Source organism: Cherax quadricarinatus, chromosome 20 (assembly GCF_038502225.1).
Source record: "Cherax quadricarinatus isolate ZL_2023a chromosome 20, ASM3850222v1, whole genome shotgun sequence".
Lineage (NCBI taxonomy): Eukaryota > Metazoa > Arthropoda > Malacostraca > Decapoda > Parastacidae > Cherax > Cherax quadricarinatus.
Window position 1 is genome coordinate 44,039,837 of NC_091311.1, and position 15,153 is coordinate 44,054,989.

Below are 15,153 nucleotides of genomic sequence, written 5' to 3' on the forward strand. Positions count from 1 at the left end.
TTCCAAGCACTAAACCTGAGTTGGTACACTGAATGGGGAGTGAGACACTGGATGAATCCAGGAAAGAATAAGACAGTTCTAAGTCTTTAAATCAAGAATTTTTCATCAGCACATCACAAAGCAACAGTCTAAGTAGAATAATTAATTAAGGTAGCTATCTAAGAACCACAGATATTGAAAAGAGATAGTACCACAAGAAAATAATGCATTGCAATGACACCCTGCATTGCAGTTACAAAGTGTTGCGATAGATATTTAGAAGGTGCTGTGGAACACTGTACGGTGTACAGTGAACTATTATATTTATGAAACAGTGCCTGGAGAAAGTGTGGAGTTATCAGGTTTGATCTAGGAGTGAAAAATGGCTCTAATTATCTGATGAAGAGCCTTACATTTCCGTTAAGGCACCTCCCTTGAAATAAGTGTATTTTGAGAGTACGTGACATTACCAACGTAACTGTATAGGTACGTCAAGTATTGGTAAGTGAGTACTGTATTCATCAAAAAGTGCTAAATTCATGTCATTAATGGCTGCAAGAGTGAATAATGACTTGTTACAGGTGTTGATGTTATCAGTGATAGTGACAGAACAAGCAGTGTTGAGATTAAATATAGTGTCAACCCTACATATTAACTGGGAACAAACATTAACAACTATCTTCTGTACTACATTCTCATTCCCATTAGCTATCTCACCTGTGGAAGATAATTATTTTAATCAACTATGAACGGTTAGTCCTAACCGAATAAGGAAAATTAATCACCATAAATAAAAAGTTTGTCTCATTAAGCTGTACTCCCAATATCTTTCAAGCTTCCTACCCACAACATAAATATGACATAAGAATGTTCATTCCTTAAGAATATTGATTACAGACGTCTCAGCAGTTCTGTAATATTTTAAGATGGTAGTTTGCATCTTTCCTCATACCCATGGTGTGGGCGATAATCAGGGTATTGCAACCAAATACTGGGTCCAGAGACTAGTACACAATGTTCTCATAACTGAGGAAGTCATAGAAGTAATGAGTGGGTCACAGAGTTAACAGTTTCAGTGATAATAATGGCAGCAATCACATTATTCAACAGTAGCGTCAGACATCACAACAACCTCACGTTCCACTGTGAAAATAAAAACCCTCCATTATTATTTAAACACATTAAATATTCAAGCACAATTATCCCACAGATATACCACTTATATTATATTATTTTTTTCCTTTATATGGTTATACAAATCTGTATATTATATAGTATAGTAAATGTTGGTGAGAGTGAAGGTAAGAGAGGGAGTGTGAGAGTAAACAAACAAGGGGAAGCATCTTCTACACTACTGCCTCTCAAACATGTCTAAGGTGCGTTATTTGTGCTAATATTATTCTTATATTAGGTTTCTGCAAACCCCTGATCTATATAGCAAGTGATAATGTGAGGTAATTAACAATATAGTTTTCCTTTTTCTCATAAATTCTATAGGGTAATTTATGTATGGGTTTTCATTACTACCTGAGGTGACTGGAGACGTTGTTTGTAGATGTAAGTTCATTTAGTTACGGGTATGCATAGGTACAGTTATCATACATAGTAACGTGTGAGTAAATTACCAAGGATAACAAAAAAAAAAAGTCAGTTTTCCATTGGTGTCCATGTACTGCTTATAGGTGACTGAACCCACTCCTGGGAGGGTCTTTGTCGTTGGTAAAGGCTCTTGATCCAAGGAATTAGACTTGCCCTTCTCTTTGGACTCAACTTCATTGCCACCCATTTACCAGGCTCTGTATGACTCCTGTAGATTTAGTGCTTACCCTAAATTTTATAATGTAGATGATTGGTTGTTGAAATTTCTGGTAATTTGCCTTTATTGGGTTATAAGATAAATTATTACTATCATGTGCTTGATGAAAATATTGTTGAACTTCAAGAAGTCTGTCTGTTAAAATAATTGTGCATTTTATCTAAATAATACTTGCATCTAAAGATTAATCTAGGTAGTAGGTTGGTAGACGGCAACCACCCAGGGAGATACCACCATCCTGGAGTTTACCTGGAGAGAGTTTCGGGGGTCAACGCCCCCGCCGCCCGGTCTGTGACCAGGCCTCCTGGTGGATCAGCGCCTGATCAACCAGGCTGTTGCTGCTGGCTGCACGCAAACCAACGTACGAGCCACAGCCCGGCTGATCAGGAACTGACTTTAGGTGCTTGTCCAGTGCCAGCTTGAAGACTGCCAGGGGTCTGTTGGTAATCCCCCTTATGTATGCTGGGAGGCAGTTGAACAGTCTCGGGCCCCTGACACTTATTGTATGGTCTCTTAACGTACTAGTGACACCCCTGCTTTTCATTGGGGGGATGGTGCATCGTCTGCCAAGTCTTTTGCTTTCGTAGTGAGTGATTTTCGTGTGCAAGTTCGGTACTAGTCCCTCTAGGATTTTCCAGGTGTATATAATCATGTATCTCTCCTGCCTGCGTTCCAGGGAATACAGGTTTAGAAACCTCAAGCGCTCCCAGTAATTGAGGTGTTTTATCTCCGTTATGCGCGCCGTGAAAGTTCTCTGTACATTTTCTAGGTCGGCAATTTCACCTGCCTTGAAAGGTGCTGTTAGAGTGCAGCAATATTCCAGCCTTGATAGAACAAGTGACCTGAAGAGTGTCATCATGGGCTTGGCCTCCCTAGTTTTGAAGGTTCTCATTATCCATCCTGTCATTTTTCTAGCAGATGCGATTGATACAATGTTATGGTCCTTGAAGTTGAGATCCTCCGACATAATCACTCCCAGGTCTTTGACGTTGGTGTTTCGCTCTATTTTGTGGCCAGAATTTGTTTTGTACTCTGATGAAGATTTAATTTCCTCATGTTTACCATATCTGAGTAATTGAAATTTCTCATCGTTGAACTTCATATTGTTTTCTGCAGCCCACTGAAAGATTTGGTTGATGTCCGCCTGGAGCCTTGCAGTGTCTGCAATGGAAGACACTGTCATGCAGATTCGGGTGTCATCTGCAAAGGAAGACACGGTGCTGTGGCTGACATCCTTGTCTATGTCAGTGAGTGTAAAACAAAAGCCTGTAATTGTTTTACATGATGGTAGGATTGCTGGTGTCTTTTGTCTGTCTCATAAACATGCAAGATTTTAGGTATGTCTTGCTACTTCTACTTACACTTAGGTCACACGAGGGAGCATTCACCAAATTCAACTTCAGTAACAAAAACTTAAAGTGGGACCAAGTAAACCAACTCCTAACCAATATAAGCTGGGAAGATATACTAAGCAACACAGACCCCAACTTATGCCTAGGACAGATTAACTCTGTGGCACTCGATGTATGCACAAGGCTTATTCCTCTAAGAAAAAGGAGTAGTAGATGTAAAATAGAAAGAGACAGGCGCTCCCTTTACAGGCAACAGAAAAGAATAACAGAGCGGCTAAAAGAGGTCAGTATATCTGAAATGCGAAGGGAGTCACTGGTCAGAGAAATAGCAAGCATCGAACTTAAGCTAAAGGAATCTTACAGGAGTCAGGAATCGCGGGAAGAACTAAAAGCCATAAATGAAATTGAAAGAAACCCAAAGTATTTCTTCTCCTATGCCAAATCAAAGTCGAGAACAACGTCCAGTATTGGGCCCCTACTTAAACAAGATGGGTCCTACACAGATGACAGCAAGGAAATGAGTGAGCTACTCAAGTCCCAATATGACTGTTTTTAGCAAGCTGCTAACCAGACTGAGAGTCGAAGATCAAAATGAATTTTTTATGAGAGAGCCACAGAATTTGGTTAACACAAGCCTATCTGATGTTATCCTGATGCCAAATGACTTCAAACAGGCAATAAATGACATGCCCATGCACTCTGCCCCAGGTCCAGACTCGTGGAACTCCGTGTTCATCAAGAATTGCAAGAAGCCCCTATCACGAGCTTTTACCATCCTATAGAGAGGGAGCATGAACATGGGGGTCTTCCCACAGTTACTAAAAACAACAGACATAGCCCCACTCCACAAAGGGGGCAGTAAAGCAATAGCAAAGAACTACAGACCGATAGCACTAACATCCCATATCATAAAAATCTTTGAAAGGGTCCTAAGAAGCAAGATCACCACCCATCTAGAAACCCATCAATTACACAACCCAGGGCAACATGGGTTTAGAACAGGTCGCTCCTGTCTGTCTCAACTATTGGATCACTACAAGGTCCTAGATGCACTAGAAGACAAAAAGAATGCAGATGTAATATATACAGGCTTTGCAAAAGCCTTCGACAAGTGTGACCATGGCGTAATAGCGCACAAAATGCATGCTAAAGGAATAACAGGAAAACTTGGTCGATGGATCTATAATTTCCTCACTAACAGAACACAGAGAGTAGTAGTCAACAGAGTAAAGTCCAAGGCAGCTACGGTGAAAAGCTCTGTTCCACAAGGCACAGTACTCACTCCCATCTTGTTCCTCATCCTCATATCTGACATAGACAGGGATGTCAGCCACAGCACCGTGTCTTCCTTTGCAGATGACACCCGAATCTGCATGACAGTGTCTTCCATTTCAGACACTGCAAGGCTCCAGGCGGACATCAAACAAATCTTTCAGTGGGCTGCAGAAAACAATATGAAGTTCAACGATGAGAAATTTCAATTACTCAGATATGGTAAACACAAGGAAATTAAATCTTCATCAGAGTACAAAACAAATTCTGGCCACAAAATAGAGCGAAACACCAACGTCAAAGACCTGGGAGTGATCATGTCAGAGGATCTCGCCTTCAAGTACCATAACATTGTATCAATCGCATCTGCTAGAAAAATGACAGGATGGATAATGAGAACCTTCAAAACTAGGGATGCCAAGCCCATGATGACACTCTTCAGGTCACTTGTTCTATCTGTGCTGGAATATTGCTGCACACTAACAGCACCTTTCAAGGCAGGTGAAATTGCTGACCTAGAAAATGTACAGAGAACCTTCACGGCGCCCATAACGGAGATAAAACACCTCGATTACTGGGAGCGCTTGAGGTTCCTGAACCTGTATTCCCTGGAACGCAGGCAGGAGAGATACATGATTATATACACCTGGAAAATCCTAGAGAGACTAGTACCGAACTTGCACACGAAAATCACTCGCTACGAAAGCAAAAGACTTGGCAGACGATGCAACATCCCCCCAGTGAAAAGCAGGGGTGTTACTAGCACGTTAAGAGACCATACAGTAAGTGTCAGGGGCCCGAGACTGTTCAGCTGCCTCCCAGCATACATAAGGGGGATTACCAATAGACCCCTGGCAGTCTTCAAGCTGACACTGGACAAGCACCTAAAGTCAGTACCTGGCCAGCCGGGCTGTGGCTCGTACGTTGGTTTGCGTGCAGCCAGCAGTAACAGCCTGGTTGATCAGGCTCTGATTCACCAGGAGGCCTGGTCACAGACCGGGTCGTGGGGGTGTTGACCCCCGGAACTCTCTCCAGGTAAACACTACACATACAAGTACAAGCATATATATACACACCCCTCTGGGTTTTCTTCTATTTTCTTTCTAGTTCTTGTTTATTTCCTCTTATCTCCATGGGGAAGTGGAACAGAATTCTTTCTTCGTAAGCCGTGCGCGTTGTAAGAGGCGACTAAAATGCAGGGAGCAAGTGGTTAGTAACCCCTTCTCCTGTATAAATTACTAAATTTAAAAAGGGAAACTTTCGGTTTTCTTTTTGGGCCACCCTGCATTGGTGGTATATGGCCGGTTTATTGAAAAAAAAAATCTAAAGAATAAACTACAGAGCCAGCCAGTTATTTATCAACCTCTTAACTTGAATGGTAAATTTATCCTAGGTTAAATCTACATAATGTGCTTTCTGTGCTCATAATCTGTATGCCCTAAATTTCATTGTAAGAAAAAAATTGTATCTTATGCTCCAAAGCCTAAATAGTGTTTCTTAATTAATCAACTCTGAGGTTTTTTTTGTACACACATCACCTTCATTAGCCGGAGAATATCAGGTCTTTAGAATTTAACAAATTCATACATTGATGTTTCTTGTTACTGTCTCTTATTCAAAATGTTAAAATTGGTTTTCCTTTTAATACCTTCCAAATATTGTCTAGAGGATTTGATGAGGTTTGTTGTCTAAGCAAAACGTCATCTGCTAATAGATTTTCCACACTGATTTTGTGCCTCTTACTTGCATTGTATGGTAGAGTTATAATTGAAAGAATTAAGAGTAAGACGGAGAATAGGATAGCAGATGAACAAGGAGGCTTTAGGAAAGGTAGGGGGTGTGTGGACCAGGTGTTTACAGTGAAACATATAAGTGAACAGTATTTAGATAAGGCTAAAGAGGTCTTTGTGGCATTTATGGATTTGGAAAAGGCGTATGACAGGGTGGATAGGGGGGCAATGTGGCAGATGTTGCAAGTGTATGGTGTAGGAGGTAGGTTACTGAAAGCAGTGAAGAGTTTTTACGAGGATAGTGAGGCTCAAGTTAGAGTATGTAGGAAAGAGGGAAATTTTTTCCCAGTAAAAGTAGGCCTTAGACAAGGATGTGTAATGTCACCGTGGTTGTTTAATATATTTATAGATGGGGTTGTAAGAGAAGTAAATGCGAGGGTCTTGGCAAGAGGCGTGGAGTTAAAAGATAAAGAATCACACACAAAGTGGGAGTTGTCACAGCTGCTCTTTGCCGATGACACTGTGCTCTTGGGAGATTCTGAAGAGAAGTTGCAGAGATTGGTGGATGAATTTGGTAGGGTGTGCAAAAGAAGAAAATTAAAGGTGAATACAGGAAAGAGTAAGGTTATGAGGATAACAAAAAGATTAGGTGAGGAAAGATTGAATATCAGATTGGAGGGAGAGAGTATGGAGGAGGTGAACGTATTCAGATATTTGGGAGTGGACGTGTCAGCGGATGGGTCTATGAAAGATGAGGTGAATCATAGAATTGATGAGGGAAAAAGAGTGAGTGGTGCACTTAGGAGTCTGTGGAGACAAAGAACTTTGTCCTTGGAGGCAAAGAGGGGAATGTATGAGAGTATAGTTTTACCAACGCTCTTATATGGGTGTGAAGCGTGGGTGATGAATGTTGCAGCGAGGAGAAGGCTGGAGGCAGTGGAGATGTCATGTCTGAGGCCAATGTGTGGTGTGAATATAATGCAGAGAATTCGTAGTTTGGAAGTTAGGAGGAGGTGCGGGATTACCAAAACTGTTGTCCAGAGGGCTGAGGAAGGGTTGTTGAGGTGGTTCGGACATGTAGAGAGAATGGAGCGAAACAGAATGACTTCAAGAGTGTATCAGTCTGTAGTGGAAGGAAGGCGGGGTAGGGGTCGGCCTAGGAAGGGTTGGAGGGAGGGGGTAAAGGAGGTTTTGTGTGCGAGGGGCTTGGACTTCCAGCAGGCATGCGTGAGCGTGTTTGATAGGAGTGAATGGAGACAAATGGTTTTTAATACTTGACGTGCTGTTGGAGTGTGAGCAAAGTAACATTTATGAAGGGATTCAGGGAAACCGGCAGGCCGGACTTGAGTCCTGGAGATGGGAAGTACAGTGCCTGCACTCTGAAGGAGGGGTGTTAATGTTGCAGTTTAAAAACTGTAGTGTAAAGCACCCTTCTGGCAAGACAGTGATGGAGTGAATGATGGTGAAAGTTTTTCTTTTTCGGGCCACCCTGCCTTGGTGGGAATCGGCCGGTGTGATAATAAAAAAATAATGTATACTCAAGCATCATGCTGTTGAATTTGACTTGAGCATGACCACAAACATAATATATCTAGGTAGTGTTTCAGCTGTGTTTTTAGGGAGTGAATGTATGTACTTGGTTTAGGTTATGCTAGTTAACCCTTTCAGGGTCCGTCCCGTTGATCTACGGCTTTACATTCAGGGTTCAAACCGTAGATCTACATCATGAGCTCAGCTCACTCTGATAAACTGTGAGTGGTAAATTTGGGCCTAGATGTGAGAGAATACATCTATGTGGTATGTGTGCATCACATAAAACAAATCCTGCAGCACACTGTGTATAATGAGAAAAAAACTGAGACCGTGATTTTCGATTAAAACAGCGACTTTGCAGCGTTTTTTCGTATGTTTTTTATAGTTGTATTTGTGATTTCTTGGTCTCATTTGATAGAATGGAAGACATATTACAGAAATAGAGATAAATTTGATTGGTTTTAACACTGGAAATGGCTTGAAACTGAGCTCAAAGTGGCGGAAATGTTAAATTTTTGCCGATGTTCAAGAGTAAACAAACGACCTCACACATCTAATACACGCCAGCTGGTTGGTCTAATATACATTCACAAGTGTGGTGATGATATTTATACAATTATTACAATATTGCATAACAGTAAATCTTCTATTTTTTGGTGTGAATAAAAATTCATTATGTGAATAAAAAATCAAAATGGAATTTATTTGTAAAGCCTCAAAACATAACTAATGAACAAAGGAAATGTTAGTTTAGTGCCAGGAATACCTACATTGTTTATTCTGGACCCTATTTTGAAATTGGAATATTTTGAACTTTGTGTTAAATTGGCCAAATTACCAATTTCCGGTCACTTTATTTTGTAGTTGAAACAGGTGACTTGGTGATTTCTTGTGCTCAATCGATAGAATAGAAGTAATACTAGTGAAATAGCTAAGAATTTGGTCGTCTGGAATAATGTAATCAGCCTAAAATGGGAGTCAAAGTCGGCAAAATCGCCGATTCGTAAATATCGCACACATCAAAATTCATGAGAGCATAATTTCGTAAATTTTCCATCAAATTTCGTACTTTTTGTTTTATTACATTCACAAAAAGATTCTCTACCATTTCATAAGAAAAAATTAACATTTTTTTTTTTTTTTTGAAAATTCTTGGACACTGGGGCACCACTTCAGATTTTGGCCTTGGACCCTGAAAGGGTTAAGATACGGATAACCTGTTTGTGAAGTCATTTGGACTTGAGCTAGACAAGATGCATCAGTTTCTTGCATATATTGCTGTGTGTAATGGAAATACTCAAGCCTTGTTATGTGTAGTACTTATATTTTTATTAGAAATAGCAGGAGGAAAGTTTTTTTTCTCATTAATGTTGTGAATACAGTGAATGCTTTCTCACTGAATATACTCCTCTCTGTCTCTCTCATGTCAACAGTCTGAGATTGCTCGTCAGTTTGACCTCCCTGAGCGTCAAAGCAAACTCAACACCATGCTACGTGAAGAGGGGCTCAAAGACGAGCAGGTCTATTGTGTGTGCCGCACTTCAGATGTCACCAGATTCATGATGTATGTGCAGATAAGTGTCATAATTGCAGTTTTCATTTATAATTGTTCTGGTCTCCTTAATTTTTTAATCTTAAAAAGTTACAGTAAAGTTACTTGAACTTTTATGCTTAGAGGATATATTAAGCTGTAAAGATAGGCCAACTATCAGGTATTTATTTTATCATTGTTACTTGACAAGCGTACATCAGTCAATTAGTTTTTTATCTGGTGATATTTTATTCAGCTAGTAATATATTTTATAACTGTATTCAAATAAACACCTGTTTAGATCAGAAGATAAGGTTAGAGTGAATATACCATACATTGTTGTAATGTCGAAATTGGAGTTTTATTAATCTCTTTGTGTAAAGCTTTTATTAATGCACATTTATTACTAACTAGGATAATATTAGTCAGTGAGGCTTTCTATCCTAACAAGGGCAAGGATTACCTTACAAATTTTACATTCCCACTCATCTTTATTCTCTGCCTCTTTTCCCCTTCTTTGATTATTCTTTTCCTTTTTTTTTTCTTCTCTTTTCTTTTGCCTTCTTGATGTATACACTATCTGAATAAACTTACAGCCATTCATTCATTCTTGTTTATCTATGCAGTAGATGTTTTGTATATAGTACAGTAGTACTAGTTTCTTTGGATGATATTGTTTGACTTTTCCATTATAGTTAAAATTGTGTAAGCATGTTGGACCTCAAATACTGTTCCACACAATGTAACTATTCAGAGTAGATGATTAATGATTTTTTATGGTATAAACAGTCACAGCAGATGTACAATTGCTTATGCATTAATGCTTCTAAAATGAATTATAGGTCTTTAAACTCTTTGTGGACTATAACCTACAGATACCTTTTGAAGGACTGGCGATCATTTGTGGAGTGAAATATATGAGAAAATGGCATTATGTCAATTTTTTAACAAATACCAGAGTATATTCATTAGATTACAGAGGAAGTGTTCAGCTACTTTATATGAGAAGAGATAAAAAAGCTGTGATTTAACTGGCTTCAGAAATGCAAGACACATCCATAATTTGGAAAAAAATGGATACTGTCTGTTGTTTAACTATCCATTACTGCTTGATCACGAGAAAACACTCGTATCGATCCACCAGTCACTGACCAGCCACTCGCTCTTCCACCAGTCCATTAAATCCAGGGTTTACTGTACATACATCTAATGATTTAGTTAGACGTAGCAGTAAAAGAAATGTAAGTTTGTGGCTGGAGGCTTATGATTCAAGATTAGACGTGAGTTCAGGTACATTGATGGCATTAATAACCCTCTTCTGAATTACCTACTTAAAATATTTTGGTATAGGAGCTCTCTCACATAAGTAAATAGTGCTTAAAATAAACAAAAAATTAAAAATTTTGCAGTGTAAAGTATCTCTTAGTTATTTTTTCTTCTATAATTGAGAATTATGAGAGTTTCAGTAAAGACAAATGCCAAAAAAAAATGTGCTTCAGTGTTGTTAAACAGTATCTTATGTATATGGAAAACAAAATCAAATAACTATGCATTAAATATTAACAATGAATCTAAAAACCTTTACATATTGAAAGATGGATAAAGTGTGTTGTAATAACATTAATAAATTTTGTTTTATCAGCACTGTTTGGGTCTATTATATCAAAAGCAAAGCAACCTATAATAATGTCTTGTAGTAAATCTTAAGAGTAGTAATAATAGGAACTGTATTGCTAGACATGTATTACTGTCACCTACGTTTATTTGCAGTGGGTGCGACAAGTGTGAGGAATGGTACCATGGTGACTGTATTAATGTTACTGAAACTGAAGCAAACAAGATTAAAAAATTCTTTTGCCAGGTGAGTTGCCAATTGCAGTTTTTCATTATATTCTCATAACTAGTTCATCTAACTGATTTACAGTTTTGAATCTATTACTGTATCTACTCAAGTTGTATTGGGTAGTACAGTGAAACCTTCGTTGTCAAATTTAATTGGTTCCAGATGTCGATTTGACAACTAAAATGGACGACAACCAAAGCAATTTTTCCCATAAAGAATAATGTAAATAGAATTAATCAGTTCCAGCCCCCAATGACAATGTAATCATTAAAAATGTACTAACTACGTACACTGTACTACGTAAGGCTGTAAAAATGAATACTAAAATGAACTTTAACTGAATTACTGTATAGTATATGAAAATTTAACTGCCTCTTGGCTGTCATAGGAGAACTAATAGCATACTGGAAGCAGGAGGTGGAGGAAAGGAGGGGGTATGATACTGCTTGGAAGAAGTCACCTTCTTTTAATATATCAGGCAACTGCCTTTTGATGTTTCTCTTCTTGTCTCTTTTTCGCCACTAACACCTTGTTCTGGCTCACTGGTTGTTTGTTTCGCTAAAACCAGTCCAGTGAGGTTTATTTCAGGCTCCATTTTAACACTTGTCTAAATTGAGACCTACAGTCATTGTACATGTTAGAGAGAAGGATGGCCATGGCTTTGTCTGGATGGTATTTCTCAGCAAACTGCTGCACTTCACACCATTTAGCACACATTTTCTTGATGACAGCTCCTCTGCTGCAATCTGTTGCTGCTACTTCTGAAGGTCTACATGTTCTTCTGTGGTGAGTTCAGTTCTGTTCTCTACCAACTTCTCCACGTCATCTTCAATCGCCTCTAGGCCCAAGGTCTTCCCCAGGGACACACTATCTTCTAATGGCTCAGGCTCATCTTCAAATCCTTCAATATCTCTGCCTGTCACAAACTCAGGCCACAATTTCTTCCATGCTGATTGCATGGTCCTAGAAGACACATTCCCCCAGGCTGTCTATAAGCCTCAAGCAGGTGAGGGCATTGAAATGGTCCTTCCAGAACTCCCTGAGGGTTCAATTTGTTTCTAAAGTGATTTCAAAGCACCTTTCAAAAAGTGTTTTGGCATAGAGTTTTTTGACGTTAGAATTGACCTGCTGGTCAGTGGGCTGGATGAGAGGTCTACAACCAAGAGAACATATGAAAATCAGGACATTTCTTCTCAAATTCCTTGTTCGAAAACTGATCTGTTCAACAAGTAGTGCAGTCGACAACCAAGGTTCCACTGTAGTGATTTTTTTTTTCGTATGGATTTACAGCAGTATATTCAAGCAGGACATTCAGATTTGGAAAGGATATAGGGAAGTACTTGTTTGGTAGTAGAGATGTAGATGAGTGGAACAAGCTGCAAGGTAGCATTGCTGGAGCGAGTTTAAGTTTAAATGTAGGTTGGACAGGAATATAAGAGGGTGTGGTTTGGTATTAGCTAGACCTACCTGGCATGGGCCAATAGACCTACCGTAGTGCTGTTTCATTCTTGTATTCAGTTGGATTTATGCTGGTAGAACTTCAGTATTTAGTTAGCAAAATACTGTTCAGGTAATATACAAACTGTTTTACTTATAAGTTTATTTAAAAAAAAAAAATACACTGGTGTGAGTTTCCACATTGCTGGTGTAATTTTAGAATGTACAGTATTTCATTTTGTAGTATAAACCATGAAACTTGATCTTCTGAAAATCAGGTTTGGTCACTGAAGTGTTTCATGATGCATGTATATTATACTAAAAAAAGTATTAGGAAATTATTTTTGGTTTAGAAACTTCATGAATATTCAGCTTTTTATTACAGTTTTTTTTTTTTTTTTTTTTTATACAATAGTCTGGTAGGGACAGTAAAGGTTACAGATATTTGATGTCTTTATTTGTGATAAATAAGGTGCTATTCTCAGTACAGTAAGTATAAACTCAACATCTTAGCTATGGAGAAAAATGTCTTAAAATATTTCTCCCTGTATAAAAATACACGTAATGAAAGGTAAAAAGCAATGATCTTTATTTATATCAGTATGGATAAATAATGGTTTAAAGCACTTTATAGTAAATTTAACATACAGACTTCTCCTTTACTATCATCAGCTCTAATAATATTAGAAGGTAGGGACTGTTAACTAATCATCTCATTGTGTATTTCTTGTAATGAAGAAATTGCCTTATTGTTTACAGAAGTGTAGGCTAAAGGAGCCTTCACTGGAAATAAAGTACAAACAAAAGAAACCACATCACCACAACCATACTGAGAACAAGCACCACAGAGACAAGGATAAGAAAGATAGGGAAAAAAAGGAAAAGGAGAAGAAAGATAAAGAAAGAAGAGACAAAGAAAGAAGAGATAAAGAAAAGCACAAGCAAGACAAACATTCAAGTAATTTATGTTTTGTTTATTCTTTTGTTGTGTTGATTGCTCAATGCTTCCATGTTTATAATGGAATTATTTACAAAATGTTATGAAATAAAGCTGCAAGAAATCGTTTTGTTCCAAATTTTTTTTTTTTTTTTTTCCAACAAGTCGGCCGTCTCTCACCGAGGCAGGGTGACCCAAAAAAGAAAGAAAATCCCCAAAAAGAAAATGCTTTCATCATCATTCAACACATTCACCACACTCACACATAATCACTGTTTTTGCAGAGGTGCTCAGAATACAACAGTTTAGAAGCATATACCTATAAAGATACACAACATATCCCTCCAAACTGCCAATATCCCAAACTCCTCCTTTAAAGTGCAGGCATTGTACTTCCCATTTCCAGGACTCAAGTCCGACTATATGAAAATAACCGGTTTCCCTGAATCCCTTCACTAAATATTACCCTGCTCACACTCCAACAGATCGTCAGGTCCCAAGTACCATTCGTCTCCATTCACTCCTATCTAACACGCTCACGCACGCTTGCTGGAAGTCCAAGCCCCTTGCCCACAAAACCTCCTTTACCTCCTCCCTCCAACCCTTTCGAGGACGACCCCTACCTCGCCTTCCTTCCCCTATAGATTTATATGCTTTCCATGTCATTCTACTTTGATCCATTCTCTCTAAATGACCAAACCACCTCAACAACCCCTCTTCTGCCCTCTGACTAATACTTTTATTAACTCCACACCTTTTCCTAATTTCCACACTCCGAATTTTCTGCATAATATTTACACCACACATTGCCCTTAGACAGGACATCTCCACTGCCTCCAACCGTCTCCTCGCTGCTGCATTTACCACCCAAGCTTCACACCCATATAAGAGTGTTGGTACTACTATACTTTCATACATTCCCTTCTTTGCCTCCATAGATAACGTTTTTTGACTCCACATATACCTCAATGCACCACTCACCTTTTTTTCCTCATCAATTCTATGATTAACCTCATCCTTCATAAATCCATCCGCCGACACGTCAACTCCCAAGTATCTGAAAACATTCACTTCTTCCATACTCCTCCTCCCCAATTTGATATCCAATTTTTCTTTATCTAAATCATTTGATACCCTCATCACCTTACTCTTTTCTATGTTCACTTTCAACTTTCTACCTTTACACATATTCCCAAACTCATCCACTAACCTTTGCAATTTTTCTTTAGAATCTCCCATAAGCACAGTATCATCAGCAAAAAGTAACTGTGTTAATTCCCATTTTGAATTTGATTCCCCATAATTTAATCCCACCCCTCTCCCGAACACCCTAGCATTTACTTCTTTTACAACCCCATCTATAAATATATTAAACAACCATGGTGACATTACACATCCCTGTCTAAGACCTACTTTTACCGGGAAGTAGTCTCCCTCTCTTCTACACACCCTAACCTGAGCCTCACTATCCTCATAAAAACTCTTTACAGCATTTAGTAACTTACCACCTATTCCATATACTTGCAACATCTGCCACATTGCTCCCCTATCCACTCTATCATATGCCTTTTCTAAATCCATAAATGCAATAAAAACTTCCCTACCTTTATCTAAATATTGTTCAAATATATGCTTCAATGTAAACACTTGATCTACACATCCCCTACCCACTCTGAAACCTCCTTGCTCATCCGCAATCCTACATTCTGTCTTGCCTCTAATT

General features: G+C 38.7%; 1 protein-coding gene across 6 annotated transcripts in view; it reads left to right on the top strand.

The window, feature by feature from the left end:
• The window catches only part of LOC128703888 (CXXC-type zinc finger protein 1), a 57,142-nt gene that overhangs the window by 444 nt on the left and 41,545 nt on the right, over positions 1–15,153 (top strand). The window contains exons 1-4 of one of the 6 annotated variants that reach the window (XM_070087030.1): positions 10–150; positions 9,116–9,246; positions 10,984–11,074; positions 13,253–13,451. In XM_070087030.1, coding sequence (XP_069943131.1) covers positions 9,170–9,246; positions 10,984–11,074; positions 13,253–13,451 — 367 coding nt within the window. In that variant the 5' untranslated portion in view covers positions 10–150; positions 9,116–9,169. Of the gene's footprint in view, positions 1–9; positions 481–610; positions 732–1,119; positions 1,356–9,115; positions 9,247–10,983; positions 11,075–13,252; positions 13,452–15,153 lie in introns of those variants that run through there. The other 5 variants (XM_070087028.1, XM_070087029.1, XM_070087032.1 and 2 more) reach the window with 5 other exon arrangements.